General features: G+C 51.2%; 1 protein-coding gene and 1 long non-coding RNA gene across 4 annotated transcripts in view; one reads left to right on the top strand and one right to left on the bottom strand.

Moving 5' to 3' along the window:
• The window catches only part of LOC308641084 (long-chain fatty acid transport protein 4), a 29,781-nt gene extending 4,553 nt beyond the window's left edge, over positions 1 to 25,228 (top strand). Inside the window, exons 4-16 of one of the 3 annotated variants that reach the window (XM_081279291.1) lie at positions 182 to 284; positions 13,148 to 13,314; positions 14,637 to 15,031; positions 17,308 to 17,466; positions 18,472 to 18,541; positions 18,636 to 18,727; positions 19,696 to 19,805; positions 20,067 to 20,276; positions 20,445 to 20,571; positions 21,796 to 21,933; positions 22,141 to 22,305; positions 22,388 to 22,534; positions 24,382 to 25,228. In XM_081279291.1, the coding sequence (XP_081135417.1) occupies positions 182 to 284; positions 13,148 to 13,314; positions 14,637 to 15,031; positions 17,308 to 17,466; positions 18,472 to 18,541; positions 18,636 to 18,727; positions 19,696 to 19,805; positions 20,067 to 20,276; positions 20,445 to 20,571; positions 21,796 to 21,933; positions 22,141 to 22,305; positions 22,388 to 22,534; positions 24,382 to 24,539 (2,041 nt within the window). In that variant the 3' untranslated portion in view covers positions 24,540 to 25,228. Of the gene's footprint in view, positions 1 to 181; positions 285 to 4,512; positions 4,643 to 5,160; positions 5,255 to 5,692; positions 6,288 to 11,597; positions 11,887 to 13,147; positions 13,315 to 14,636; positions 15,032 to 17,307; positions 17,467 to 18,471; positions 18,542 to 18,635; positions 18,728 to 19,695; positions 19,806 to 20,066; positions 20,277 to 20,444; positions 20,572 to 21,795; positions 21,934 to 22,140; positions 22,306 to 22,387; positions 22,535 to 24,381 lie in introns of those variants that run through there. The other 2 variants (XM_081279292.1, XM_081279293.1) reach the window with 2 other exon arrangements.
• On the bottom strand, positions 6,432 to 11,472 carry LOC308641088. Its single transcript, XR_014020410.1, has 3 exons — positions 11,267 to 11,472; positions 8,516 to 8,700; positions 6,432 to 8,380 (listed from the first exon to the last, which is right to left on the bottom strand). It is a non-coding gene; the product is annotated as an uncharacterized lncRNA (long non-coding RNA).
• Positions 25,229 to 27,231: the final 2,003 nt, after the last annotated feature.

The following is a 27,231-nucleotide window of genomic DNA, read 5'->3' as shown; positions in this document are numbered from 1 at the left end:
TGTCCTTGGTTTGTGGTAGTCTCCTCAGTCCCCAAACTGGCCTGGCAAGTAGATTCTCCTTTAGAGCTGTGGCTAAATGCTGCTCTGTGTCCTCACCCCCAACCAAAGTTTACTCTAACTGGGCCTTTCACCTGCCTTTGCTGGTACCTCCTAATATCCGGTCCTGCTTTCTGCCTTTCAGGGAGCGTCCCCGGATCTCACTGTCCACCCTGGACCTGGGCAAGCTCCAGAGCCTCCCTGAAGGCTCGTTTGGCCGCGAGTATCTCCGTTTCCTGGATGTGAATGTGAGTTTCCAGTTTGTATGCATCTGGCATCATCAAGAAGTGCAGAGAAATGGCATAGGAGTGACATGCTGAGGCAGGGGGAGCCCCGAGCTGCCATCATGGGCAGAAGTACTTTTTAGGCCAGTTGTGGTGGCAATGCCTGTAATCCTAGCAGCTCAGGAGGCTGAGGCAGGAGGATTGCAGGTTCAAAGCCAGCCTTAGCAACTTAGTGAGGCTCCAAGCAACTTAGTGAGACCCTTTCTCAAAAAAAAAAAAAAAAAAAAATGTCAACAGTGCTAGAGATGTGGCTTAGTGATTAAGTGCCCTGGGGTTCAATCCCTGTAAAAAAAGAAAAAAAAAAGTGCTTTTTAGTCTCATTTCATTTTCTATGATATAGGCAAATTAACTGGGAATATAAGTGTAGCTCAGTGCACAGGGCCCTGGGTTCTATCCCCAGCACCATAAAGAATAGAAACTCAGCCAGAGGAGTGACTGGGGGAAAGGCAAAAAGTGGCCTGGGAGGTAGGCTAGGGCTAGGCGCTACCAGGCCCTATAGACTTTGGGAAGAGCTCTGTATTTCGTAATAGCTAAAGGAAACCATTACAAGGATAGTTACATGACCTGACCTGACCTGTCTTTATTCCTCCCTCTAGCACATACTCACCCCATCAAAGCCCCCTTGCTAAGTGCCTCTCCAGCTCAGCTCAAGAGCCCACCGTACTAGAGGGCAAGTGGTGACCAAAGGTTGCTCTAGAACAGGGTTTCTCAACCTTGCACTATTGATGCCTGGGGCTGGATAATTCTCATAGGAGGCTGTCCTGTGTCTCGTAGAACATTTAGCAGAATCCCTAGCTTCTACCAACTCAATACAAGTAGAACCCTCCCCCTCCCATGGAGAAACCCACAAATGTCTCTAGACACTGCAGATGTCCCCTGGTGAGCAGTTGACAGTCACTGCCCTTGAAAGACATTGTTCCCAAGACAGTAACCTGTCCCTTACACTTTCCAGACACTTGCCTTTGCAGGGCAATCACCTGTCCTATTTTATACCATCTTCCTCAGATTTCACTAGGGTGTAAGTTATTTCATCAGCGGGAAACCTGCCCCATGTGCCACCCAAGTAGAAACAGTTTCTGAAGTTCACCAGAACCTTTAGTCTTGATGCTGTGGAGGGTTGCAGTGGCAGAGAGGTGTCTACCAGGATTACGATGGGCACCTTGCCCAGCAACTGCCCTAGTTATGGTAACAGCCTGAAGATTGTGACATTTCTAGAGCAAGGGAATCAGCAACCCACAAAATGGGAAGGAACACCTCTGTGCCAATAGAGATTCAAAGAAAGGATCAAGGTGAGGCCACCAGCCCTGAGGCTAACGTTGCTAAGAGGCATGGTCAAGAGGGCAGACATGAGCTCTGGAGTTAAAGAGAAACCCAAGTTAAAATCTTGCCTCTTCCTAGTTTTATAGCCCTGGACAAATTCTTATCTGATGTAAAAGGACCTAACCTTTGTCTTCAGAGTACTTATACAGCTTATTGATAACAGATGTCAAGGCTACTGGCTTTGGAATCCAGCAGACTTTATTTCATATCCTGACTCAGTCACTTTATTAGCTGTATGCTCTTGGGCAAGTTACTTATCTGAGCCTTGTTTTTCTTACCTATATCTGAGGATAATTACAGTGGGAACTACCTAAATTGCTGTGAGAGTGAAATATGATAACGTGTGAAGGAGATTGCCCAGGGCTGGCATATAGTAGGTACTCCATAAAAGCAGCTGCTGTTACTCTGATCAGTTCAGCTTCACACAGCAAGCACAACTGCAGAGGAAGTGAGGTCCTGGGACCCAGTGAGGCCACAGACTCAGATTGGCCATGATGCTGAGCCTGCAGCCTCAAAGCAATGAAGACCTCAGATCTCTCGGCTTCTGGACAGGCTGAGGCCATGCCTTGAGAGCAGAAAGACCAGGATACTACTACTGTGTGGGCACTGATGAGGACTCAACGAGGCAGGGGCTGAAGGAATGTAGTCAACATTCTTACCTGGGGTCAGAGAAGTGCTCAGGGATGGCTGGCCATTTACTCACACATTCAAGAGATGCTTATTCATCCAGGTCCCAGACCGGAAACCAAAGATAACAGCAATGAGCAAAGCAGCTAGCCCTGCCCTCATGCAGCAGCAGTGTCCACAGACTAGACTCAAGCCATATAGGTTATTTAAAGCTTTCTCCTAGCCACTTTAATAAAAGGAAAAAAAAGTGGAATTTTTTTTTTTATATCTTTATTTTATTTTGTTTTTTGGGGGTGCTGGGGATTGAACCCAGGGCTTTAAGCATGTGAGGCAAGCACTCTACCAACTAAGCTAAATCTCCAGCCCCCTTTATTTTATTTTTATGTGGTGCCGAGGATCGAACCCAGAGCCTCATGCTTGCTAGGCAAGTGCTCAACTTCTGAGCCACAACCTCAGCCCCAGGAATTGTTTTAATAATACATTTTTAATCAAATATATTTAGAATAGTAGCATTCCAACAAGTAATCCATATTTTTATTTTTATTTACTTATTTTTTTGTGGTTTAAGATGGGTCTTTCCTTTTTCATTAGTATATTAATTGTATATATACTGATGGGATTTGTTATATATTCATATATGCACACATTATGACAGTATAATTGGGCCAGTATCATTCCCCAGCATCAACATTTTTAAATTATTGTGATTTCACTTTCTTTCATACTGTCTTTGAAATCCAGTGTATTTTACAAGCATAGCACATCTTGGAACTTGCCATGTTTGGAAGCTCCATCACTGCAGTGGTGGGTGGCTGCTACACAGGACAGTGCAGAATGAGGTGACATTAATAGTCACATGCACTAAACATCAAGGTAAAATCATCTTGAGTACACAAAGAGGTGGCAGGATGCTGCAGGAGACCATAACATGGACTCACTCAGTCTGAAGGTTAGGGACAGCTTCTCTAGGAGGTGGAAGATGCTTAAATCAGGTCATGAAGGATGTACAGGAATTCTCAAGGTGAAGATGGGGGTGGGAGAGAGCACCCAGGCTGGGAGCAGGTTGTGCCAACAATCAGGGACCTTGGGGCTTCTTGTTTTCTTTTTATTTTTTCGTGTGAGGTGGTGATGACCAAACCCAGAGGCTCACACGTTCTAGGCAGATGTTCTCCACTGAGCTGTACTCCCAGCCTCCCTTTTTTAAATTTTGAATTGTGGTTAAAAAAAAAAAAAAATCAAAGGCACTTAGCCAGCCGTGTTGGTGCAAACCTGTAATCCCAGCAACTGGGGAGGCTGAGGATCCTGAGTTTCAGGAGCCTGGGTGACTTAACAAGACCCTTCTCAAATTTTTAAAAAATGGGTTGGGGATGTAGCTCAATGGTAGAGTGCCCCTGGATTCACTCCCCAGCACCCAAAAAGGAAGAAAAAGAAAAGCACATGACATAAAATTTAACATCTTATTTATTTTATTGGTTATTTATTTAGTTAGTTAGTGCCAGGGATTGAGCACAGGGGCACTTAACCCACGGAGCCACATCCTCAGTTCTTTTCATTTTTTGAGATAGGCTCTCACTAAGTTGCTTAGGGCCTGCTAAATTGCCGAGGTCCTGCCTCAGCCTCTCAAGTCACTAGCATTATAGGCATGTGCCACCATGCCCATCTATCTTAACCATTTTTAAGTTACAGTTCAGTAGTATTTATTTATTTATTAATTTTATTTTAATATTTATTCTTTAGTTCTTGGCAGACATAACATCTTTGTTTTTAATTTTTAATATTTATTTTTTAGTTCTCGGCGGACACAACATCTTTGTTTGTATGTGGTGCTGAGGCTCGAACCCGGGCCGCACGCATGCCAGGCAAGCGTGCTACTGCTTGAGCCACATCCCCAGCCCCAGTAGTATTTATTTGTATTCACTTTGTTGTACAATTAATTTCCAGAATTTAGGCTTGCAAAATGGATACTTATACCTATTAAACAACTTCCTATTACCTACCCTCCCCACAAGGGGTTTTGTTACCATAGAATTCAACAGGCTACAAACATGATGTGTGAGTTGGAGTAGGCCCAAGCCGGGGTGCTAATTCCCCAATATTTCCTGCCTGAGTCCTCCCCTGTTGGTAAGTGTGGACAGAAATAAAGTCACCAGGGTTTTCTGGTGTGGACTGAGTTTGGTAGGAATGGTTGAAAGTTAGGCCCTGGGAGCTGTTGGGAAAGGGTCTAGGGGAGTGTCATGTTTGTCAGAGGGTCTCCCCAGACACCCGAGCGCCCACCCGCTTTGTGGATGATGAAGAGCTAGCATACGTGATCCAGCGTTACCGGGAGGTGCATGACATGCTTCACACCCTCTTGGGGATGCCTACCAACATCCTGGGTGAGTGCCACCAAGCCAGCTACCTGCAAGTAGTGGATGGCAGTGTCCTCCAGCCAGTTGTCTTTGTGAGTCTTCAGGGCCAGGGCAGGGTCACCTGTTCCACCACGTCCCTTCATCTACTCAGTGCCTGCTGATTTTTTTGCTTTGCGCAAACATTCTGGTAGCATCTGGGCCATGCTATCCCCATTTCTCCTTTGTGACTTCTACACTGATATCCCTCCCACAGCATCCCTCCCTCTAAGGCCTGTTGGGACCATCGGAGTCTCCTCAGTCTGGCTTTTGAGATCCTCTGCATTCTGACGCAGCTTCCCTTCCAGCCCCTTTCTCCTGCACTGATACCCTCTCCTCCACCCCAAGCCCAGTGCCCCAAAGCCCAGCACAGGCCAGGAAGGGGTACAGCTGAGCCCTGGTAGAGATTGGAGAAAAGCAGATGCCTCTCTGGGCCCTACCAGCAGCACCACTGGCCACCTCCTCCCAGCATCACTTACCTTCCACCTGGTCCTTGTCCTTACCCCTAGGGGAAATCGTGGTGAAATGGTTTGAGGCTGTGCAGACTCGTCTCCCCATGTGCATCCTGGGTGCACTCTTTGGACCAGTCCGTCTCAGTGCTCAGTAAGTTTTCAAGTGGTAGGGACATTGGAGGGTTGGGGGAGACCTCAGAGGGGCTGGACTTCAGGAAATGGGAAAGGTATGCAGACACCTAGCAGCCCACGTGGCTCTCCAGGAAGCAAGGGTATGAAAGAGGAGGCAGAAAGGGAAAACTGGCCTATGTCCCAGGAGCTTTGGGGCCAGGCCTCAGGACCAGGGCAGAATGACAGGAGTCAGTGGGAAGGCAGGGTAGCCCAAGTTTCTGGAATTAGTCCTCTATTTACATCTGAGTTTTGGTGTGTTCAAGGTGTGTAAGACTTGGGGCATAAGGTTTCACCTCACTGAGCTTTCCTTCTGCTTCTGAGTGAGGACTAACTGGGCACATGCACAGCAGGTTCTGAGCACATAGCAGGCCTAGCCCTTGAGGACCTGATGTCTTCTCTTCTCCCTGCCACCCCTCAGGAGCCTGCAGGTGCTAGTCTCGGAGCTGATCCCGTGGGCAGTTGAGAATGGGCGCAGGGCCCCTTGCGTCCTCAACCTGTACTACGAACAGCGGTGGGAGCAGTCCCTGAGTGCCCTGCGAGAGGAACTGGGCATCACAGTGCCGCCTCTGTGTGTCCGGGGCTGGGCCTAGTCTGAGCTGCTGCAACAAGGGTGCTGGTTTGCCTTCCCACCCACTGCCTCCAGGGACAGAAGACACCTTTGCCACTACCTTTGCTCCTTCTTTTTGAACACTGACTGACCTGTGGATGTTATTTATAGTTGTCATAATCATTGCTGTGTGTCCTTGAGGGCCAGTCCAGGAGGGAGCAAGCAGGGCACTGGGCCTCCAAGCTGCCTAAGGAGAGCCACATTTTCTCAAGGACTGGCCATCTAGGATTAGGTGGAATATCTCAGGTCCATAGCCTGTTTGGGACTCCTCCCTGCCAACCAGGGCTTTCTGAGGCCCAGGCGGGTGTACTCACAGTAGTGAGAGCAACACTCAACTCCAAATGTCTAAGAAGAGAGGCGGCAGAGTGGAGGCAGGTCAGCCATCTGAATAAAGGCTCTCATCAGGCCAAGTGTCTGCTTGTCCTCCTTGGCCCAGGGCTGCCTGTGGCTCTGACAGCCCTGGGCCTTCCCAGCACCGAGGGTGGAAATTCCCTCCCAACCTGAACTTCAGCTGCTTTCCCCTCTCTAGTCTGAAGTTGGGCAGGCCAAGATTCCAATCTCCAGCTCCTCCATTTTCTAGTGGAGGACTCCTACCTTCCCCTTCTGAGCCATTTAAACCTCAATGAAGGGCAAATGACAGTTTCTGCCTTGGGTTATGGGGGTTCCCTGAGGTGGAGTGCAGAAGGCCTGTGGGGATAGGGCCAAGGAGCAGGAGCCACTTTAGTTTTAGTGTGTTGGGGGGCACAGGAGACTGCAGCTCATTCTGGAGTGGCAAACAGGCTCTTCCCTCCAATCAGAGTCAGGAACAGGGGCAGGCAGGACAAAAAGTACCTGAGAAGAGTGGGTGGCTCTGTCTGGGTATTTGGGACCAGAAAAACTCTCAAGATGGCAGAGCCCTTAGAGTGTTTTGGGCATATTTTCCCCCCTTTGGTAGTGGGGACTGAACTCAGGGATCCTCTACCACTGAGTTACAACCCAGTCTTTTTTTTTTTTTTTTTTTTTAAGATAAGGTCTCACTAAATTGCTCAGGTTGGCATTGAACTTGCTATCCTGCCTCGGCCTCCTGAGTCCCTGTGATATAGTTATGAGACACCACACCTGGCTGGGCCCTTAGAGTTTTTCAGGGCCAACTTCGTTATTTTGTGGATTTGTCACCTGGAGCCCAGAAATTAGGCAGGGAATTGCTTAATATTAACTAGAACACAGGCCACAGGCTTCCAGGTTGGTTTTCCTATTCCTCACTTTCCCAATCTATAATAATGACCACAGTTTATTTACAACTATACTATGGGCCAAGCAGCACTATGCACTTGAGATGCATCATCACAATGACACTTCAAGGTGGCCACCCAGAGGTAGGGGGTACTGTTACTTTGATTTTACCACTGAACTACATCTCCATCCCTTTTTACTTTTTACTTGAAGAGAGTGTCTTGCTAAGTTGCCCAAGATGGCCTTGCAATCCTCCAGTGGCTGGGATGACAAACATGCACCATGGGGCCCCATTTACTTGCTTTACTAATGAGGCAACAGGAACAGAACTGGGGCTGGAACCAGGGTTATCTGAAGGCCTTTCTAGAAAGCCATATGAGCACCTGCCCAGCCCTGGCCTTACCTGTGGCCACCATGTCCTGTCCTGGGCTCCTGCTGGCAGAAGGAGGGTGCTGGAGGCTGAGAATGTGGGCTTCTTTAAGAGAGAAGGCTTGGGCTGGAGATGTAGCTCCAGTGGTAGAGCACCCCTGGGTTCAAGCCCTAGCACCATAAAAACAAACCAACCAACAAAAATAGGGAAACCTTGTGCTGACTCCCTGAATTCCTACAGAAGGCAAGAGGTAGAGGCAAGTTCCCTGTGTTTCACCCACCTGCAGGACAATGTAGGCTGCCTTTGCAGAGCTGCCTGGTCTGCATTAAAAAATAAAATGGGCTGGGATGTGGCTCAGTGGCTTAGTGCCCCTGGATTTAATCCCTGGTACCAAATAAACAAATGATAAAATAAAATGATGAGAGCAAAACACCTGCTTCACAGCAGTGCCATTGGGAAACTTTGGTGTCTAGGGCACCTACCCCACTGCAACTCAGTTGAAGTCAGGTGCCAAGGTGGCAGGTAGATCAGACTCAGATGGCCTTCTCTGCACATCTGGATCACACCTACTCTAGCCCTGGGCCATTACAGCACTTGCCAGAGGGAATCAGACATCCACATTGTCTGGGATGAAGTCTGGTCTAACCATAGGGTGGCATTAGTGTCACCTATGAGTGAAGAAAAACAATACTGTAATAGCTATGACTGATTGTTTTTAACATAGCCTGTGAGGCCACCTTCTATCTGGAAACTTCCATTTTCTAATAAATCTTGATTGCCTTTATCCTTCTTCCCAAAACACACCAAACTTCTTGCCTTTGGGAACAGCACTCTGTCTCTGGGTAGTTAAGTGAGCAGCTCCTTGTCAATCATATCTCTGCTCAAATGTGACCTCAGGCCTTCCCTGACCACCCCATCTGAGGAAGAATATAACAAGGACTTAATACTTCATTGTTGAGCAAATGGAGGCCAGGCCCTTGCTAGCCTGCTACAGTCAAGTCCTCATTCAATTCCCTTAGTAACCCCTGAGACACTGATGGTAGCTCACTTACCGATGAAGACCAACTCTCAGGTTTAGGGACACTTCTGGGGTCACAGCTAAACTGAGGTTGTGAGTTCTCTCCCAGTAATCCGGGAAAAGTCTCCTTAGGTAGTGGGCTTCGGGTGTCAGTCAGTGCTAGAGCACTTGCCTTGCATGCACAAGGCAAGGTCCTGAGTTCCATCCCTATCCCTAGCGCTGCAAAAAAAAAAAAAGAAAGAAAGAAAGAAACTAACTCTGAGAATAAGCATAGGTAGCTGGAGTCTGAGCCAAGTCTGGGTATACAAGCTCAAAAGACACACAGACCTGGGCCCACTGCTGCCCAGTTCTGCTCCCTTGCCATTGTCTCATCAGACTGTTAACCTGTTTCCTCCCCTTAAAATGGGGAGAAGCTGGGTGGGTGGCGCATGACTATAATCCCAGCAGCTCAGGAGGCTGAGGTAGGAGGATCACAAGTTCAAAGCCAGCCTCAGCAACTTAGTGAGGCCCTAAGTAACTTAGCAAGACCCTATCTCAAAATTTAAAAAATAAAATGGGCTGGGGATGTGGCTCAGTGGTTTAATGCCCCTGGATTCAATCCCTGGTACCAAATAAACAAATGATAAAATAAAATGAGGAGAGCAATACACCTGCTTCACAGCAGTGCCCTTGGGAAACTCAGTAAAATGGTGCATGGTCAGTGCTTATTAACGTATTGTAAGCATTTAAGAAAAGGAAGTTGTCATTTGCCAGGAAGGTCCCTTGAGATCTTGGAAGTAAAGTCAAGCCAGAGGTATTATGTTGCACACACCCAGAGTGGGAGGATTTCTATAGCTCAGAGCTCTTCAGGCCAATGGAACAAATGTATTTGGTGTAAACACCTACTGTGTGCCAGGGCCAAACTACCTCAGAGAGCCAGGGAGGCCAAGTTCCTCCATTTGAGCCCAAAAGTCAGTTGCTGGTTAAGTCTGCTGGTTTTTGCACTGATATTTGTCCCCAGTGTGGTACAGGATGGGAGTCGTGTCCGTGTCAAAGGAGCCCATTGTGAGGTCAGCCTAAGTTAGGCACACCCCTCAAATGACAGGACCCAGTCCTTGACCTTCTCAAAAACCCTCACTAGCTCTCCATTGCCCCTGGGATAAACTCAGGCTGGCACACAAGGCCTTCCTACCCGTTCTTTCCACCATGTGCTCCCACCACCACCACCCTTGTGTTCTACTGCACAAGCCCACCAGTCTTGTCACTTCACAGACCTCTTCAGAGTGTGTGCCCAGTGCACATACTGGGAGTTAAGCAAGTGATCAGAACAGTGCCACTCTTGCCCTTGGAGCTATGTACTGAAGCCAGCCCTGAGGTAAGAGCTTGACTCCTGTCATTTCCTGAATCCTTAGTGGTCACACAAGAAGGGGCCATGACAATGGTATTGCCATTGGACAGGTAAAGACACTGAGGCTCTGTGAGGAGAGATTTGCTCAGAGCTCACAACTGGGGCTGGAAGTGCACCCCAGCTGTGTCTGCTGCTGTGCAAAGAGTACAGCTCAATAAATGATCACAACAACTAGGCAGAGTGTTACACCAGATGCTACACCAGAAGTACCCTGAGTGGTCAGAGAGGTCCCACTTACTCAAATCTTCACCTGCCTTCTCCCACCAGACCAAGCAATTTGAAGGCAGACTGTCCTTTTCCCTCTGTGTCCCCCTACTTCCATACCTCGGCCTGGCCCACTGTCTGGTAGAGTATTGCCTTAGTTTCTTAATTTCTAGTCTGGGCAAAAGACAGCATGTGACTGGTCATCAGCAAATGACCTCAATAGTTGATTTGGAAATAAATGTGTTTATCCCCATAAATCCTTCTCCCTTTCACTCATTCAACACTGCACCTCTGTAATATGCCAAGCCCTGTGAATACCATCAGAGATAATTTCTGTGTCTAAATTTTCATCTTATATATACTTCTGTGATTAATGAACCTTTAAGCTCCAATGTACCAAATGCTACTTCAAAAGCACCTGATGGGGGCTGGGGATGTGGCTCAAGGGATAGCGAGCTCGCCTGGCATGCGTGGGGCCCAGTCCGATCCTCAGCACCACATACAAAGATATTGTGTCCCCTGAAAACTGAAAAATAAATATTAAAATTCTCTCTCTCTCTTTAAAAAAAAAAAAAGCACCTGATGGCTGGGTAGGTGTGATGGCACACACTGGTAATCCCAACAACTGTGGAGGCTGAGGTGCGAGGATCACAAGTTCCAGACCAGCCTCAGCAACTTAGCAAGGCCCTAAGCAACTCAGTGAGACCCTGTCTCAAAATAAAAAATAAAAATGGCTGGAGATGATGTAGCTCACCAGTTAAGTGCCCCTGGGTTGGATCCCCAGTATAAAAAAAAAAAATCATGATGAGAGAATTTCTGCACAGTAACCCCAAAAGCAGAGTCGGGCACAGATCCTGTGGTTCTTCTGTTTATGTTTTATTGTTGGTACTGAGGATTTAACTCAGGGCGCTTTACCACTGAGCTATATATTTGAGACAAGATGTCGCTAAATTGCTGAGAGCCCCAGCTAAATTACTGAGGCTGGCCCAGAACTCAGCCTCCATGTACCACCATGCCCAGATCCTCTTGAACCTTGTGAAGGTACTGGAGGAAGTAAAACAGCGACTCTGGTGGGACTCGAACCCACAACATAAAAATGGCCACTGCAGGTTTTGGCTAGAAGTCCCATGCGCTATCCACCGCGGCAGGTTTCCAGGACCTCCCACCGTTTACCTCCGCCCTTTTAGAGCTCACCTAGATGTAGTGTTGGACTTTACTAAATTCTGCTGGGGCCGCGTAGCGGGCTAGGATTCTCTGCTGACCGTAAGAGTTAGAGTGTGCTTGCCTAAATCTCGCGCGGGATTATAGGAACAGAGGAACCAGCGGTAAACCGCCGGTTCCCCAAGCCTGGGGTTCCCTACGGCTGCGCTGGTCTGTGTGCGGCGCGGACTACAACTCCTAGCGTAGTGCGCGCAGGGCTGGATTGAGTGGCATGGACTACAACTCCCAGTATGCCGCGCGGCGGCACCGCCCAACGTCGCGGCGCGCGCAGGGCTGACTGAGCCGAGAGGCGTCCAGCGCGCTGGGCTGGGCTGGGCTGGGTTTGACTGGGCTGGGTAGCTTAGCGCGGATCCGCGCGGCCGGCTCAGAGGCTCGCCTGCCGCTGGGACCGAGCTGGAGGCGGTGCTGCGGGCCGGCACCTCCCGTTTGGGTTGTGGGAGGCGGGCGGGCCCTGAAGGGCGCAGAGCCGGCCAAGCGCTGCTGGGTCTTGGCTCTGTGCGCCCAGAGGCGGCTGATGCCCCCAGCGCTCCCCACTCCGCTGCTGCATCCGGGCCGCATCTGGACTGGGCGCCGCGCTGCGGAGCCGACGCCGGGTGAGCGAGGCGGGGCCGGTGGGACCCAGGGCTGGTAAACCTACCGGGCCGAGAAGGGGATGACGGCGGGGCGGACCTGGGGTGAGGGGCGCGCCCAGCCTCTCTGTTTCCCTGCCGGGACCTCTGCTACTCTGTCTAGGAGCAGGACCCCGGAAGGGGCCCCTCGGGAACTCGGCACCCCCGCCTCTTCTCCTTCCATTCTTCCTGAAGGGGTTCCTGCCCTCCGCTCTGGCGGGCTCTGGGAGGCCGGAGGTCTGAGGGCCTTGGAGTTCCTGGCATTGGGGTTGGGGACGTTTTAGCCCAGCCCCGCCCCCCACGTCGGGGTTTTGCTTTTCCCCGGGAGGAGGAGGTTTGTAGAGGCTCCCTGTGGTCCAGGCCATGTCCTCATATTGGCTCTCAGGCTACTTTACAGCCTTGACCTTCAGCTCCTTCTAACAATAGGAAAACCCTAAGAAAAACTGTCCCTTCAGCTAGCTTTCCCTTGAACAAGTCCGCAAAGAGCCATGAATAGAGAGCCCAAGAGTCCTAATCTCAGCCCAGCCTTTGCAGCACCGTCAGCTTTTCCCCCTACCCTAAGCCCCATTCCTAAAGATTCATCTGAGTGGTTTGCTGGGGGGCGGGGGTGTAGGGCGTGTCTTCAAGACCCTCTTCTCCCTAATTCATCTTTCCCTGTGGGCAGTCACCCTTAGGCACCTCCGGGCTCTAACCTGTTTACTGTGTCGCCCTCTATCGATCAGTACAGTGGAGGCAGGACAATGCCAGAGTCCGTGGGCAGGGATTTGGCTGGGCTACCTTCCCAGGAAGCTGCCCCTTTCTATGTTGTAGTTTGGCCTGATCATTCCCCAGAACCTCCCTGGGCCTCTGGGTGGGGAATTGAGCTGGAGACACTTAAGTCAAGGTGTTTTGATTAGGGTCCTTGGATGTAGGAGAGTGGACTGAAAAACTAAAAACAGGTCTCACTAACCCATTGCACACAGCCAGAAACTGAGGCCTGAAGTGGAAAAGGGACCTGTCCAAGGTAACTTGGAAAGTGGTAGTTCAAGATACGACTAGAGGCTAGAACAGTCCCCTGCTTGTCATCCCTGAAACTTACTTGAAGACCCTTTCAGCCACCAAAACCTTAAAAGGGAACTTTGTCCTCAGTCACCCAACTTGGGGTGACCAAGCCCTACGGTGTTTGTGATCACAGTGGAGTGGGTGCCAGGATCTGGAAGTGTGTGGTCCTTGGGGACACAAACGTTTGACTGCCTTGTGCCTGCAGGCCAACATGCTGCTTGGGGCATCTTTGGTGGGGTTGATGGTGTTCTCCAAGCTGGTGCTGAGACTACCCTGGACCCAAGTGGGGTTCTCCCTGCTGCTTCTCTACTTGGGATCTGGTGGCTGGCGCTTCATCCGGATCTTCATCAAGACCTTCAGGCGTGATATCTTGTGAGTACTGGTCCAGTCCTTCCTGGGTTTCATCCTTCCTGGGTTCCTGATCCCTGTAATCTCCCCAGACAAGACCCCATGGTATCTACCAGTATAGGACACCTGGGACCCCAGAAGCCTCTGCTCCACACCTTACCCCTGGCAGTAATATTTGGTACCTCCATCTCCAAGGTCAAAGTCTTTCCTCAGGGAATCTCCCTAACTTGAAACTCCTTGGGCTGGGACACACACTGAATTCCAAGTATGTTGAAGACAGATAGTGAGGACACTCTAGTTTATAACTAGGTGAAGAGGAACCCAGTGGGAAAGGACCTTTTCTTGGATTGGCACAAGCCTGAGAGGGTATAAGGGGCACTGAATTCTAGAATAAGGCTCCAAGTTAGATGTCTGGGAGAACCTGTTCCCTGCTGTTCTGCGCCAGGTCCTGTGCTGCTCCGAGGCCCAGAGAGGAACAAAGCAGACCTGATCTGCCAAACTTAAGCTAACCATGGGGATAAGGAGAGGACAAAGCAACTCCCTGAAGTGGCAGTACCATGCAGGCAAAGACCCTGGCAGTCTTGCTCACTCTTGTGTTCCAGGGCCCAGCATAGTGTACCATCCCCCAAATAGGCAACTCAGCCTTTGTCAATCTGGACTGATTACAGAAGGAGGAGGTATCAAGTGACCCTGCAGGAAGGGTGGTAGCAGCAGGAGCTGTGGGAGCAAGGAGCAGGGAGAGATGACCCCAGGCCAGGGGCTTGGGGAATCTAGAGGCCTCCTAGTGGAGAGGTACCTCAAAGGTGGTACAAGGAGGGGAGTCCAGCCTCAGGCACAGCACTAGAGACATAAAGACTGCAGAGCTCCAGAGTTTATGGGGTGGGTGGGGGGAACACAAGCACTAAGCATCTCCCCTGTGCTGGTCAACCCTGGGGATAAGGTGGTAAACAAGATAGAGGCCTGTCCTAGTTGGACTGACAGGGAGAACAACTTACCATAGTTTACTGTGGTGATAGGGGTTGAGGACAGTACAGGCTGCAGGAGGGGAGTAGAAGTTGGAACCAGACAGGCCTGCAGTTCAAGTCTCAGCCTCATGGCACCTTTGAAGCCCTGGGTAAGCTGCAGCACCATGAGAGAATCTTTCCTCCTCCTATCAGGAGCGAGAAACCACACAACCTATGGGTGTCATTGTGAGGTCTTGGTGAAAGGCTGTGTGTGGCAGTGTCATGCATCCAGGAAGGACTGGCTTATGGCACTCAGGCCATTGGGCAGGAACCTGGGCCAGGGGTTCAGGAGGCCACCCTGCCAACCCTGGCAGTCACAGTTCATTGCTCACTTCCACACAGCGGCGGCCTGGTGCTCCTCAAGGTGAAAGCAAAGGTTCGACGGTACCTGCGGGATCAGGAAACTGTGCCTGTGTTGTTTGCCTCTACGGTACAGCGCCACCCCAACAAGACAGCCCTGATCTTCGAGGGCACAGACACCCACTGGACCTTCCGCCAGCTAGATGATTACTCAAGCAGCGTGGGCAACTTCCTGCAGGCCCGGGGCCTGGCTTCAGGCGATGTGGCTGCCCTTTTCATGGAGAACCGCAATGAGTTTGTGGGCCTGTGGCTTGGCATGGCCAAGCTGGGCGTGGAGGCGGCACTCATCAACACCAATCTCCGGCGTGATGCTCTGCGCCACTGCCTTACCACATCCCAGGCTCGTGCCCTTATTTTTGGTAGTGAGATGGCCCCAGGTGAGCTCCAGGGGGCAAAGGACAGGTGGCAGACCCAGGGGACCTTGCACAGAGCACAGCTCCCTTCTAGGCCTGGGGGAGGCAATGTTGGCCTGTGGTTAAGGGCAGGGGCCCTGGAGTCAGCTGGTTTGAGCCTGCCAGGGAAGCTGGCAGTCCTGGATGAGAGGCAGGTGCTCTGAGCGTCAGGTTCCAAATCTGTAGCACCTGCCCCTACTGATCTTAAGGAGGAGGTGGTTGCCCTGCCGCAGTGGTAGTCAGGGGGTTGGTACTGGTTCACCCTCAGGCATGATGGCTGCCATTCTTGTGACTGATTAGTCGTCACTTGCCTTATCTGTACAATGGGAACAAGAACTCACTCCCCGTCTCCTGGAGGAGCTTGCATTTCATGTGCTGCCACATTAGGTGCCAGCATGCTGAGCCTGGTGCTTTACAAGAGCAGCTCTGATCTTCACAAAGACTGGGGAGGGAGGGACTGTCATCTTGGCTTTATGGATGATGAAGTGAGTTCAGAGGAAAGAGCTTACCCAAGTTCACACAGCTGTAGGTGAGGACTGGGATTTTATTTTATTTATTTGTGATATCAAAGGACCCAGTCCTTTATATATGCAAGGTGAGCACTGTGCCACTGGGCTACAAGCCCAGCTCCAGGGCTCTTTATTTATTTCTTTGTCAATGGAGTTTATTTTATTTATTTACGTGCAGTGCTGAGAATCCAACCCAGTGCCTCACACTTGCCAGGCAAGCGCTTTACCACTGAGCACCAGCCCCAGCGCCCCCAGCCTCTTTTTTTTTATTTGTTTTTGTAGTTATAGATGGACAGCATGCCTTCATTTTATTTGTTTATTTTTATGCGGTGCTGAGGATCAAACCCAGTGCCTCACATGTGCAAGGCAAGCACTCTGCCACTGAGCTACAGCCCCACCCCAGCCCTTTCCCCAGGCTCTTTATTTTATTTTATTTTATTTTTTTTTTTTTTTTTTTTTTTTTTTTTTTTTTTTTTGTATCGAGGAGTAAACTCGGTGGCACAGTACCTCTGAGCTACATCTTCCATTCTTGTTTTTTTTGGTACCAGGGATTGAACTCAGGGGCACTTGACCACTGAGCCACATCCCCAGCCCTATTTTGTATTTTATTTAGAGACAGGGTCTCACTGAGTTGCTTAGAGCCTCACCCTTGCTGAGGCTGGCCTTGAACTTGCAATCTTCCTGCCTCAGCCTCCTGAGCTGCTGTGATTACAGTGCACCACTGTACCCAGCATCCTCAGTCCTTTTTATTTTTTATTTTGAGATAGGATCTCTCTAAGTTGCTGAGGCTGGCCTGGAACTTGTGATCCTGCTGCCTCAGCCTCCCTCATTGCTCTGATTACAGGGGTGAGCCACCATGCCCAACAGAACTAGGATTTGATCTTGGGCTTCATCACAGTGTCCCTGTTCTTTCTCCCCACACTATGGCTGTTGTGGGATAATGGACAAGGAAGTTAAAATGCTGCAAGGGGCCAGGTGCAGTGGCATACAGCTGTAATCCCAGCAATTCTGGAGGCTAAGGCAAGAGGATCACACGTTTGAGGCCAGCCTCAGCAATTTAGTGAGACCCTCAGCAACTTAGCAAGACCTGTCTCAAAAAATAAAAGGACTGGGGGTGTAATTAAGTAGCTAAGCAGTAAAACACCCCTGTACCACCCCCCCAAAAAAAAATGCTACAAGGGGAGAAAGAAGGATACAGTAGGTAGAGGAAAGAAGATTAGATGAATTAAGAGAAAACCAGAGTAGCTCAGTTGGTATAGTGTTTGCCTAGCACGCATGAGGCCATAGGTTTCAACCCAGCACCATAAAAATAAGTAGCAGCCAGAGAAAGTGAGGCCAAGTGAGCCAGCACTGCCTTGTGCCCAAGGTGAGTGAGTATCTGGACATCTGTGCAGTGCCTAGGAAAACAGAAGGTTCCCACTTACAGGAAATGGGGCCTTCTGACCCCCACTCCTGTCCACCAACCATACCCAGTACAGTGGGTAAGAGACCTTGGTATGAGCTCCCTCTCGTTCATGGTGTGTCAGTTTCTTCAGCTCTAAAATGGGCTGTTGTTGGTACCTATTTCCTAGGGCTATAAGAATAAGAAAATGCACGTAAGAAGCTCTCTGTGTAGTTAGCCAGCAGCTCATGGGGGCTGTTGGTCCTATAAACAGTAAAAGTACCTTACCCATCTCCCCCTCATATTAACCAGTCTTCCCTGGGAATGCACAGCCTACTGGCCTGCCTGCTGACCTGTTCTGTCTCCTATAGCTGTATGTGAGATCCATGACAGCCTGGACTCCTCACTTATCCTCTTCTGCTCTGGCTCCTGGGACCCCAATACAGTGCCCACTGGCACAGAGCACCTGGACCCTCTGCTGGAAGATGCCCCCAAGCACCTACCAAGTCGCCCTGACAAGGGCTTCACAGGTGGGTCCTCCTCCTCCTACCCCACTGGGCAGCCTTCCCAACCTCCTCCAGGCAGCTCCCCCAGCCTCTCCTCTCTTCCTGTACACTCCAACCTGCTCAGTCCTTCAGCTCTTCCACTCTTACTTCCCTCCTTGTAAAGCCACCAATCTGCTGTGTAGTCCCCCAGCCATAAAATCAGGGATTATAACAGAATCTACTTCCTGGGTTGATTTTGAGGGTTGAAAAAAATACAGTGGGTAAAGTTCTAAGGCTAGAGCATGGAAGGAGGAAGGGCTCAGTAACAGGTCATTGTCCTTGTCATCATTGTCTAACCTCTCCTATCCTGACTCTAGTACTTTTATAAGTTGCTAGAGGGCAGGGCCTGTGGCTGGTCCACCCTGGTGCCCTCGTGCTGCATGGAGCTAGCACACAGCAGGCAGGCAGAGCCTCAGATGGCTGCAATAAATGTGCAGAGTTGTCCAGTGCAGTTCCTGGCCTCCAGGAACATTATTCTGGCAAGGCTGAGCCTCCCATAGGAACTATAGTGTGACAGTTCCTAGTCAGAGCTGCAGGGTGGAGTCAATAGATGTTCAGAAGTATAGAAGCTACACAGCACCCACTTCCTGCAGCTAAGTCTTGGGGCAGGTACCCTCCTTCCAAAACCTCCACCTGGCGCCACCTCCTTCACAGAAGCCCAGGCCAGTTGGTGCTACTGGTCTTCCTCAGGTCCTGTGTTTTCCCCTCCCCCACACTTGTCTCAGTACTGGAACTGCCTGTGTCCTCATATAACTGTCCTGCTCAACTGGGACATGTGAGAGGGCCTAGCACAGAGCAAGGCCCAGAAATTGTTTGTGGAAGGCATGGAAACAGGCATTAGAACAGGGCAGCATCAGGCCATTGGAGAGGGCTTCCTGGAAGAAGCATGGTGGGAACTGGTATTGAAGGACACGAACATGGACACTATCCATCCCACTCTGCCCTGCCGTGTGGGGTGCCCTCTCAGTTGCCCTTGTGTGTTTTCTTCAGATAAACTCTTCTACATCTACACATCGGGCACCACAGGGCTACCCAAAGCTGCCATTGTGGTGCACAGCAGGTAAGGGGTAGGTGTCTCATACCCCAGGGTGGGGTGGGCATGGTGAGGCTGCAGGGCCTCCTCCCACCAAGCCCCTGGCCCTTTGCCTTCCCAGGTATTACCGCATGGCTGCCCTGGTGTACTACGGGTTCCGCATGCAGCCTGACGACATTGTCTATGACTGTCTCCCCCTTTACCATTCTGCAGGTAAGCCTGGACCCACCCCGCAGTCTCCAGCACCCCCAGATCTTTAGGAAGGCCACCTCATATAACTGCCCTGCTCGGCTGGGACCTGTGAGAGGGCCTAGCACAGGGCAAGCCCCAGAAATTGTTTGTGAAAGGCATGGAAGCAGGCATTAGAGCAGGGCAGCATCAGGCCATGGAGAGGCCTTCCTGGAAGAGGCAGTAGAAATGCTTGAATTCAAATCTGAGTTCAAATCCAGGCATGGCCAAAGGGTCTACCTCAGTCTTGTCCATTGAGGGTGACCACACCAGGCTCAGAGTGTGGGACCATGTTCTGGGGGCATCTGGGCTGACCTGTTTTCCAGTTGGTTTCCACAGATGTGCAATAGCATTGCTGCTTGGTTGAAGGGACTTGAGGGAAGGCAGCTTGAGATAGCAGAGTCCCTGCCTCAAGGTGCTTAATGGTGGTGTCCTTATGGCAGAATGGGTGAGGGGAACCTATCTGACTCTAAAGAGGGGCATGGCCTGGTGAGTGGAGAAGGAGCAGGGAGCGCTCGAGCAGTGGTGGCAAGAGCAGCAGTGGGAGCCTGGGAGGACTCCTGGGAGAAGGCAGGTGTGAGGTACAGAGGTCAGGCAGAGTAGCTAGGCCCCACCTGGCTGAAAATGGGATTGGGGCTGGCTCCAGAGTCCCCAGGGGGCAGGCTAAGGAGTGTGCACTTGATCCCAGAGACATTGGGAAGCCATGGAAGGTGCCTGAATGGAGACAGATATGATCAGTTAGGACAGGATGGGGAAAAGAGACCACGGGACAGTGCCTGTGAAGAGGCAGGCCTGGGCAAGAGGCGGCCCTGGGGGCTGGGATGTCGCTCAGTGGTGGAGCACTTGCCTGGCGTGTGTGAAGCCTTAGGTTCAATCCCCTTCATGGAAAGAAAAAAGGAGCCTCTGGGGAATGGGTCTCTATCTCCTGAACTCTAGGCCCTCTTTGCCCTCAGGAAACATCGTGGGTGTTGGTCAGTGCTTGATCCATGGCATGACAGTAGTGATCCGAAAGAAGTTCTCAGCCTCCCGGTTCTGGGATGATTGTGTTAAATACAATTGCACAGTAAGTGAGAAGGGAAGGGAATGAGCAGTCCCTTGTCCCCTTGTCTGCCTCCCACTAACCACACTTTGGAATATCTTTCACACAATTGAGGTGGTTTAGAAGGGTTCACTGGGCAACATTCCTATTGTTCAGATAGGAAGACTGAGGCCCAGAGAGGGATGGGATCACATGCCAGCCCCTGTGGAAGAGAGGGTCTAGAGATATGGGGGTAGGGGAGTGGGGCAACTCTGGGAGCCCAGACTCATACCAAGCCCACCCCAGATTGTGCAGTACATCGGTGAGCTGTGCCGCTATCTCCTGAACCAGCCACCCCGGGAAGCAGAGACCCAGCACCAGGTGCGCATGGCTCTGGGTAACGGCCTCCGGCAGTCCATCTGGACCAACTTCTCCAGCCGCTTCCACATCCCCCAGGTGGCCGAGTTCTATGGAGCCACTGAGTGCAACTGCAGCCTAGGCAACTTTGACAGCCAGGTGCGGCCCAGGTTGGGGATGGGTAAGGCTGCTATGGGGATGGACCATGGCAGAGGGGAGGGCAGAGTTCCACTGTGGGAGTTTGGGTGCCAGAGTTGCTCCTTGCCCCCATTGTCCACCTTGGGACCCATGGTGGCAGAGCCCCAGCCCAAGTCTTGGCCTTTGCAGGTAGGAGCCTGTGGCTTTAACAGCCGTATCCTGTCCTTTGTATACCCCATCCGGCTGGTACGTGTCAACGAGGACACCATGGAGCTGATCCGGGGACCTGATGGCGTGTGCATTCCCTGCCAGCCAGGTCTGCCTTGGGTGGGAATTGAGGATCAGAGGAGGAGTTTTTGTTCTGGGAGGGAGGTCGGCCATTGTGATTAGGTGGGGAGCGGGTTGTGACTAGTAGCCATCAGTCAGTCCTGCTCTGAGGGCTATAAACTGTTCACTTCTTTGTCCATCCTTTCACCATGTCATCCACCCATCAGTCCATTTGTTCATTTTCTTTTTGCAGGGCAGTACTGGGGATTGAACTCAGGGGCACTTGACCCCTGAGCCACATCCTCAGCCCTATTTTGTATTTTATTTAGAGACAAGGTCTCACTGTTTTTTAGCACCTCATTGTTGCTGAGGCTGGCTGTGAACTTGTGAACTTCTGCCTCAGCCTCCCGAGCTGCTGGGATTATAGGCATTTGCCATTGCACCCAGCTCATTTGTTCATTTTCATATTGACCCCAAAGAACCCTGAGTCTGGCCACCTAGAATTAGTCTTGTTTGGACCCTTAGCCCTGTGCCGAGGGAGAATTAGCTTCTCTGAGTCCTCTTGCCTGAGTCCTCTCTTCTGCAGATGGGACTGATGGTAGCACTGGCCCCATCAGGGTAACCTGAGGATTATGCATGATAAAGAACATATCGCTTTTTGAGTGGAGTCACGCCTGGAGCAGGAGCTCAGTGGTGCCAGCCTGTTCGGATGTCCAGTAGAGCCTGAGCCCCACTCACTATTTATTTATTTATCTTCCCATCCAGTTCATTAGACAGACATCACTGAGGATCCAGTTGTGTCAGACCAGCCAAGATGAACACCTTGCCCTCAGCAAGCTCCAGGCTGGAGGAGAAATGGGGCATTTCTTTTTTTCTGTGTGTGTGTGCGCACCCGCATAAGGGATTGAATCCAGGGCTACATACATGCTAAGCACACATACTACCACTGAGCTACACCCCCAGCCCCCAGAAATAGGGCATTTCTATGGCAAGCAGTATGAATCAGATTAGTTCAAGATACAGGGAGCCAAGCACAGTAGCCCATGCCTGTAATCCCAGCCACTCGAGAGGCTGAGGCAGCAGAACTGCAAGTTTGATGCCAGCCTGGGCAACTTAATGAGACTCTGTCTCAAAATAAAATAGTCTGGGTTCAACCCCTTGTACCAACTGGGGGTAAGAAAAAGGAAAACCAAAAAGAATGTAGGATGTGTCTGGGGAAAACAGGTGGATGAGGATTCCTAGGACAAATTTGACTCTGCCTTTCCTGCCCCAGGCCAGCCGGGCCAACTGGTAGGCCGCATCATCCAGCAAGACCCTCTGCGCCGCTTTGATGGCTACCTCAACCCGGGTGCTAACAACAAAAAGATTGCTAAGGATGTCTTTAAGAAGGGGGATCAAGCTTATCTCACTGGTGGGTTCCTGACCCTTTGCTACCACTTCCAGAGAGGCAGGGGGTGGTGAGGGACCTTCTGCTATCTTCGGAGAACACCTGCCCAGGACTCCCCTGTCTCAGCCCCTGTGGTCAATCACATCCTTAGGCTTCAGCAAAGACTGCCTGGCTCAAGCCCCTGGGCCAGAGCTGGGCAGCCCAGGTCCTGCTCACCAAAGCCCTCCCTAGGTGACGTGCTGGTGATGGATGAGCTGGGCTACCTGTATTTCCGAGATCGCACAGGCGACACATTCCGCTGGAAAGGGGAAAACGTGTCGACCACCGAGGTGGAGGGTACACTCAGCCGCCTACTGGACATGGCTGATGTAGCTGTATATGGTGTTGAGGTACCAGGTATGTTGGGGGAGGGGTGGCATGCTGGGAAGTGCCACAAGTGGGCACTGCTGGGGCTCATGGTTCATCTTCCTGTCTGCAGGAACTGAAGGTCGGGCCGGAATGGCTGCCGTGGCCAGCTCCACAGGTAGCTGTGACCTGGAGCACTTTGCAGACGCCTTAGAGAAGGAGCTGCCCCTGTATGCCCGACCCATCTTCCTGCGCTTCCTGCCTGAGCTGCACAAAACAGGTATGTCCCTTCCTTGCTCCAGCTCCTGGGTACTAGGCCTGGGCCTTTCCACTCCTTTCTAGAGAAACCAGTGGCGGGCATTTGACCTTCGCCCACAGCCTTGCCAGGTAGATGGTAAACTGCCCTCCCTTGTGGAAGTGAACAAACTTGTCCCTCAGAAGAGGAGGTTCACCAATCATTAGTGGGACAAGTCACTGACAGAGTATCTGGCTCTGGGCTGAGCCTTGGGGAAACAGGTAAATTTTGACTGGACCTCTGCCGCCTTAGAGCTTTTAGAACTGGAAAGGAAGCAGCTCCAGGACAAGGAATTCCAAAAATAAGGAGTGAACTACAGATTAGGTTCACAGAAAAGTGAATGAAGGGGCATTTGGGATGACTGGAGAGCTCTCTTGAGGAGGTGACATCTCAGCTAAGACCCAAATGAAAAAGAGGACCTTATAGGGGTGGGCAACATTCCAGGCTGTGGGAACAAGTGTGAAGTCCCCAAGACAGGAAGGAATGGCAGTGCTGAAGGAATGAAAGGAGGAGGCTACAAGAGGGGCAGGCAGAGGGGTAAGGTGGGTGAGAGGGGGCACAGGAGCTAGAAGCCCAAGGCCTAGGCCAGGGGGGAGTGTGACTATCTCAGAACAGCAGGGAACCACAGAAGTGTAGGATACAAATCTGACGAGGTTACTACTCTGCTCAAAGATCCTGGCTGCTGGATGGAGAGTGGGATAGGACTGCAGGGGGAATAGGAGATGAAGGAAAGGCTGTCATAGCCTCCTGGTGAGCTGTGGTCACATGCAGGGCAGTGCCATCCTTCTGTTGGTCCTCTGATGGCTCTCAGGAGTTCCTAGTGGGTAGGAGGTACAGAGGTTCCTGCCCAGACCTGCCCGTGTTTTCCTTGCCTGGTCCTTGCTGTCCCTTGTAGAATCTTCCCTTTGTCAAGCCTCTCTCTGGCTACACACCCTTGGGCCACATCTGCCTGGATGCCCCCAATGGTGGTCATCATGTGAGCCCCTCTTAGATGGTAAGCCTTCCCCCACTGATGTGGGCACCTGGACCTGGGGGAAGGACCTAGGGCTTCAGTGTGGCACAGAAAGACAGCAGTGGTGCCAGGCTCAAGCCATAGACTGCTCATTCCCTGAGGACTGATACCTGTGACTTCTGTCCAGGAGAGGCAGGCTTGGGCCTCAGCTTCCACATGGCTTTGCTGCAGAACAGCTGGCTTCCAAAGCACTTCAACTACTTTATTTACTAACAGTTCTGTGGGTCAGAAGTTTGGGAGCCAAATTCAACTGAGCAATTCTGTTGGCCTTGCCTAGGGGTCATTCCAAGAGCTGCTATCACTTAGGGACTCAGTCACGCCAGGAGAGTCTAAGGTAGTCTCACTCACATCTGGCTCTGGGCTGGTCACTTGTGCAGCACTGACCAGCAGAACTGAGGTGCTAGAAATGTTTGCTGTCTCAGCAGGACAGTATATATTAGCCCTGCGAAGCTGTTCATCATTTGAGATGTAGCTGTTGTGACTAGAGAACTAAAATCCAAAATTTTTTTTTCAAATTGTGTTTAATGTTAATTAACTTTAAATAGCCACATAGGGCATTGACTACCCCCACAGGACAGTGCCAGTCTAGAGGCCTCATCTCTGCTCCATCCAGCTTCTCATCCTTCTGAAGGCTGGACTGGCCTCAGGGCACCCCCAGGAGGTGGGGAAAAAGCAGCATTGCCCTTTGAGACCTAGACTGACCTAAGACATCGCTTTGGCTGCATTCTGTTGGTCAGAGCAAGTCATGAGGCCAGTCCAGATTCAAGGGGGTTGAGAAAGACTCCAGCTCCTGTGCTGAGTTGTCCTCTTCATTTCCCAGGGACCTACAAGTTCCAGAAGACAGAGCTACGGAAGGAGGGCTTTGACCCAGCTGTTGTGAAAGACCCGCTTTTCTACCTGGATGCCCGGAAAGGCTGCTATGTCCCGCTGGACCAAGAGGCCTATGCCCGCATCCAGGCAGGCGAGGAGAAGCTGTGATTTGCCCCCCACATCCCTCTGAGGCCAGTGATGCTGGATCCAAAGCCTCAGCTTCCACTCAGAGGGGTTCTGGGTGATGCCAGACCAAAGCAAGCAGGGCCACACCTCCTCCCTGAGGTGCTGACCCCTCCCTCCACAACTGCCAAGTGACTCACTGCCGCCTCCACACCCTTGCATAAGCTTTCTGTGAAAGCTGCATGTCCAAGTGATCTTCTGGGCCCCAGGCTGAGACTAACGGGGGGCCGCCTCAGGATGATGTCTTGGGTCAGGCAGGGCAGGGAGAGGCATAGGGGTCACAAAGCTCCCTCCAAAGAACAGGGGCTTTTCATAAACGGGACCAAGGCAGAAGCCTCCAGACTCAGGAAGCCAAGCGATTGGGCAGGAACAGTAATGGCCATCAATCTGATGACCAGAAAGAATCTGCCCCAGAGCTGCCCACCCCTCTAGGTGGAGAGGAGGAAGACCCGACGTGGCCCCACCATGCCTCACCTGCAGCAGGAGGTCAGGACACCAACCCTTATCTCTCCAAACCCCTACATCTTCATCTGCTTGGGAGGTACCTGGCTGTCTTACAGGCCCTGTCTGTATGGGTCAGCGTCACTGTCTCCATCTCCTTCCTGGCCTGGCTATGAGAGGAGGAGGAATGGGAGGGTGGCCCTCAGGCCAATAAACTCTGCCTTGACGCCTCCTATCCTTTGTGCATTCCACCTGAGCCCATCCTCCCCTGGAGCCCCCAGTCTGCTCAGGCCCTACTTTCTGCTTATCTGGCCCGTTAACTAACTTGTCCACTGACTCATTTGGACTTAAAGGTAGAGCAGGTGGGGCTGGAGATGTGGCTCAAGCAGTAGCGCGCTCGCCTGGCATTCATGCGGCCCGGGTTTGATCCTCAGCACCACATACAAACAACGATGTTGTGTCAGCCGAGAACTAAAAAAAAATAAAAAAAAAAAAAAGGTAGAGCAGGTAAAGTGAAATGCCACAGCCCTTGCTTATGTGCTGGCTTAGATGGGGGGCAGTTCCCACCAAGTCTGGCAAGGTATTTGTTTTAACAGCTTGAGCTTCAAAGTCCAGACCAGCTGTCACTCAAAAGCAGAAGCTTAGCTGGGCATGGTGGTGCATGCCTGTAATCCCAGTGGCTCATGAGACTGAGGCAGGAGGATCACAAGTTCAAAGCCAGCCTTAGCAACAGCGAGGTGCTAAGAAACTCAGTGATACCCTATCTCTAAATAAAAATACAAAATAGGGATGGGGATGTGGCTCAGTGGTCAAGTGCCCCTGAGTTCAAACCCAGGTACCAAAAAACAAAAAAAAAAAGCAGAAGCTTGTGGCCTTGGACCAGGTATGGTGGCATGTATCTGTAATCCCAGCAAATCGGGAAGCTGAGGCAAGAGGTTCCCAAGTTGGAGGCCAGCCTGGGTGCCTTAGTGAGACCCTGTCTAAAAAAGGGCTGGAGATGTAATTCAGTTCCAGAGTACCCCTGGATTCAGTCCCCAGTACCACAAATACACAAACAAAAAGCATTCAGAAGGCAAAAAGGCCATTATAAGGAAGAGGGTGCCTGGGCTTTGAGGGGAAGTCTCCCTGAAGGAAGGGTCATCTCCAGGTCTGTGCTCTGCTCCTCCCTGTCTGGTGCCCCAGTTGTTCAGAGGTGGGAAAGTTCTGCCCAGGTTGATTAGAGAACCAGAGTGAGGTGGCCTAGCCTGCCAGGCAGCCCTGGAGCAGCAGGCAGCAGTGAGATGGGGAGCCAGATATCCTGGGCCCCATTGCTAGAGTCACACCCAGGAATCAGTGCAGTGGGGAAGGGTCCCAACACCACCCAGGGTGGTGGGGGGTACACACCCCTGGGGGGCTTCATCTCCACTGTTGAAATTTTGTCCAGTGTATGAAATTGGTTTTACACAAATGGGTTATTTGAAGAAAGACCTAGGACTTAGAGATTTTAAGTCACTTGGCCAAAGTCACAAAAGTAGGGAGTTGGAATGCAAACCCAAGCCCCAGTCCCCCCCCAACCAATACTATTCTTCCTCTGGATGCAAAAGGCAACAGGAAGCTGGAAGTTTCATTCCACACATGCCTCCAGAGCCAGCTCTGCACCACACCCTGGGCCATCATCTGACAGTTCAGGCAGTCAGGAGCCTGGTGAAGAAAACTGAGGTGCCTCTTGGGGGAGCGGCCTTGAAAGAGGAGTCTTTTCTCCTGACAGGTAGAAAAGTAGGGAGAAAGTAGGGAGCTGACCTGAAGAGGGGTCTCTTACCCATACTGAGGGATTTGGGGTGGCAGGTATGTCTGCATTGCCAAATGTGGCCAGCAGAGGGTGCACAGAGTTTGAAGAATTCAGTCCCGAACCTTAACACTCAAGCCAAGGGAAGCAAGGAGACTGTGCCTCCTGCCTCGTCCTGAAGCAGATACCCCACCCAGAAGACCCTATGGTGGCCTTTGAGGACCTTTGATTATGCTTGCAAGAGGCTTAGCTTGGTTAGTGGAGCATCTTTATATCTTTAATCCTCAGTAGTGAGTTCTCTACAATGGGAAGGAACCTCTAGAGGAGGCCCGTTCCTTCCTCCATGTTGAGCAGTCACCAAGAGGCAGTGTGGTGTTCAGAGCTGTGGCCCTGGAGTCAGATGGGCCTATATTCAAATCCCGGCTCTACCATTTGCACTCAATTCCTTTTCCTGTATACATAGGCCAAGGA

The sequence above is a fragment of the Spermophilus citellus genome (assembly GCF_964194105.1).
Source record: "Spermophilus citellus genome assembly, chromosome: 2".
NCBI lineage: Eukaryota > Metazoa > Chordata > Mammalia > Rodentia > Sciuridae > Spermophilus > Spermophilus citellus.
This window is presented reverse-complemented; position numbering and strand designations above follow the sequence as displayed.